A 2,301-nucleotide genomic window follows, 5' to 3' on the forward strand; every position below is an offset into this window, starting at 1 on the left:
ATTGACGGTGATTCTCAAATATCACAGAACAGAATAATAAAAAAAAAAAAAAGTGTACCTTGCAATTCCAGCAATGGCTCGAAGGGCCATGTAGATGGTAAGGGCCACCCAAATTCCAACAAACCCACTGCTCTTCGCCAGAAATATCACTGCTACAATACTTACTGCCGCAACTGCAACCTGTTTTATTAAAAATAAAAATTAATTATTCAGATTATTAATTAATTAATTAATTGAAAACAATATAATTTAATTGATTAGTACCATAGAGTAAGCAGTGTAAGCAAAGTCGGACGCTCCAAAGTTGACTCCGTCAAACACAAAGGCCAAGGAATTTATGGGCTGCGTCGCCGCCACAAACTGATGATGCAACCATTGGAACGAATTAATATCCTGATTATTATTATTTTATTTATTATATTATATTGCTAATAAATATATATATGTATGTATGTATGTATGTATATATTACCGGTATGCCGATGGTTATGTAGTGAATGACATTAGGGTCCTTCGAGAACATTCCGGAACCAAAGTACAGACCCAGTCCCGTACAAAGTGCCAGTCCCAATCCTAGTATAAAACCCATCTGCAAATACCAGAATTTTGTTTCAGTTTCATATTATCTTTGTTTTGTCATAAATCTATTAAAAATACACATATATACACCCACCATACATACATGCATGCATGCATGCATGCATGTACACATACCTGTAGAACACGAGAAGCAACTGCAGTCACCTTGTTGTAGTCCCTCTCAGCAAATGCACAAGCCAAAATAGCCTGAAAATGGGAATTTTCAAACCAGGAATATCGTATTATATTCATACGAAAACACGTATATACGCAACTCCTTCGTCGTCGATACATCCCTACGTTCTAAACGAAGATTTACGAGTGTGTACAAAAATTAATCAGTACCTGACCAGCAACGGCAAGACCGTCAGCAAGAAGCGAAGACGTTAACCAGACCTGTAAACAGATCTGGAAGGCCGCCATAGGATTTGAACCGAGACGAGTCGCCATTGATGCAGCTAAGGTCACACAGAATGTCACTGCCACAACCCTTGCAAGAAGCAGAAACCCTATTTTCAATGTAACAAGTGTCAGATTCGGATCATATATATATCTTATATATGATCATATGGAAGAGTGTATATATGTATCAAACCGTTCTTGAGGAATCGGCTGAACTGCAAATCGCCGAGACTCGGTGGCATCAGTTTGACTTTCTTTGCCAAACGGAGGAACAGAATCAGACATATCAAGTACCTGCCCACAAAATGAAGCATCAATATTGCAGATAACATGCAGCTACATCTACATAAATATTTGATCTATACTGTATTAAAATTTTGTGTACATAATATAAAAAACAAATTCTATTTGCATTTAGATTTTCATAATGACCCAAAACTGAAATTACCTGACATTTACATGAAAAAATATCTATACCAATACATGTAATTACGTGACATTATTAAAAGTCCGATATAAATTCGAAAAAGAAAAACTTACTGAGAAAGAACATGAGCAATGGCAGCACCACTGACGCCAAGACGCAGCACAAAAATGAAGATCGGATCCAGCACGACATTCATCAGATCTCCAGCAACTGCATTTTTTGACGAGACACGTGACACGTGCGTTAGATCCTCACGTGAAAACTTACGATGATTACTTTCAATAATCATATGAAAATCAACACTTTAATTGATATTTGGGAAAAAAAAAATATAGTCAATTGTGCATATGTGATTACGTAGTTTCATTGTCCGTTTGAGAGATGGAAGATAAAACCCTAACAGCTGTTGTGATTCAGAAAATGAATTCAGACACGATTACGTTTACAACATGTTAAGATTCATATCAAATTCGGTTCTTATAATTGTTTAAAAAATTCTAAAATAATTTCACTCATCATACCAGTGGCATAGAGAGGAGTTCTGGTGTCCTTAAACCCGCGGAAGATGCCTTGCATGGCAAGCGAGAGAAGAACGGCTGGAGCGCCCAGAGAGCGTAACGTCAGGTACTTCTTCGCCGGTGGAAACATGGGCGAATTCTGATCCATTTAAATACAATTTACGCATTTTTCACGTCATATATTAAATTTTTTGATATATATATATATGCTTTGACAGGCAGTATGTAAATATATTTCTGCAGTTTACCTGCTTCACCCCCATGATCCCTAGAAGTCCCTTTGAGCTGAAAATCAAGAAAACAGCTTGCAAGAATCCAAGAATCAATCCGAGAATCAGCGCAGTTGATGCAGAGCGTATGTATCTCTTTCCGCTC

At 37.2% G+C, this 2,301-nt stretch overlaps 1 protein-coding gene across 1 annotated transcript in view; it reads right to left on the reverse strand.

Annotated features, from left to right (window-relative positions):
- Nucleotides 1-2,301, reverse strand: part of LOC104810146 (protein DETOXIFICATION 43) — a 3,821-nt gene that overhangs the window by 418 nt on the left and 1,102 nt on the right. The window contains 9 exon segments of the mRNA XM_019202162.1: nucleotides 59-180; nucleotides 265-360; nucleotides 473-589; nucleotides 715-786; nucleotides 925-1,088; nucleotides 1,175-1,275; nucleotides 1,522-1,618; nucleotides 1,930-2,065; nucleotides 2,175-2,285. Coding sequence (XP_019057707.1) covers nucleotides 59-180; nucleotides 265-360; nucleotides 473-589; nucleotides 715-786; nucleotides 925-1,088; nucleotides 1,175-1,275; nucleotides 1,522-1,618; nucleotides 1,930-2,065; nucleotides 2,175-2,285 — 1,016 coding nt within the window.

The sequence above is a fragment of the Tarenaya hassleriana genome, unplaced genomic scaffold, assembly GCF_000463585.1.
Source record: "Tarenaya hassleriana unplaced genomic scaffold, ASM46358v1 Cleome17, whole genome shotgun sequence".
Lineage (NCBI taxonomy): Eukaryota > Viridiplantae > Streptophyta > Magnoliopsida > Brassicales > Cleomaceae > Tarenaya > Tarenaya hassleriana.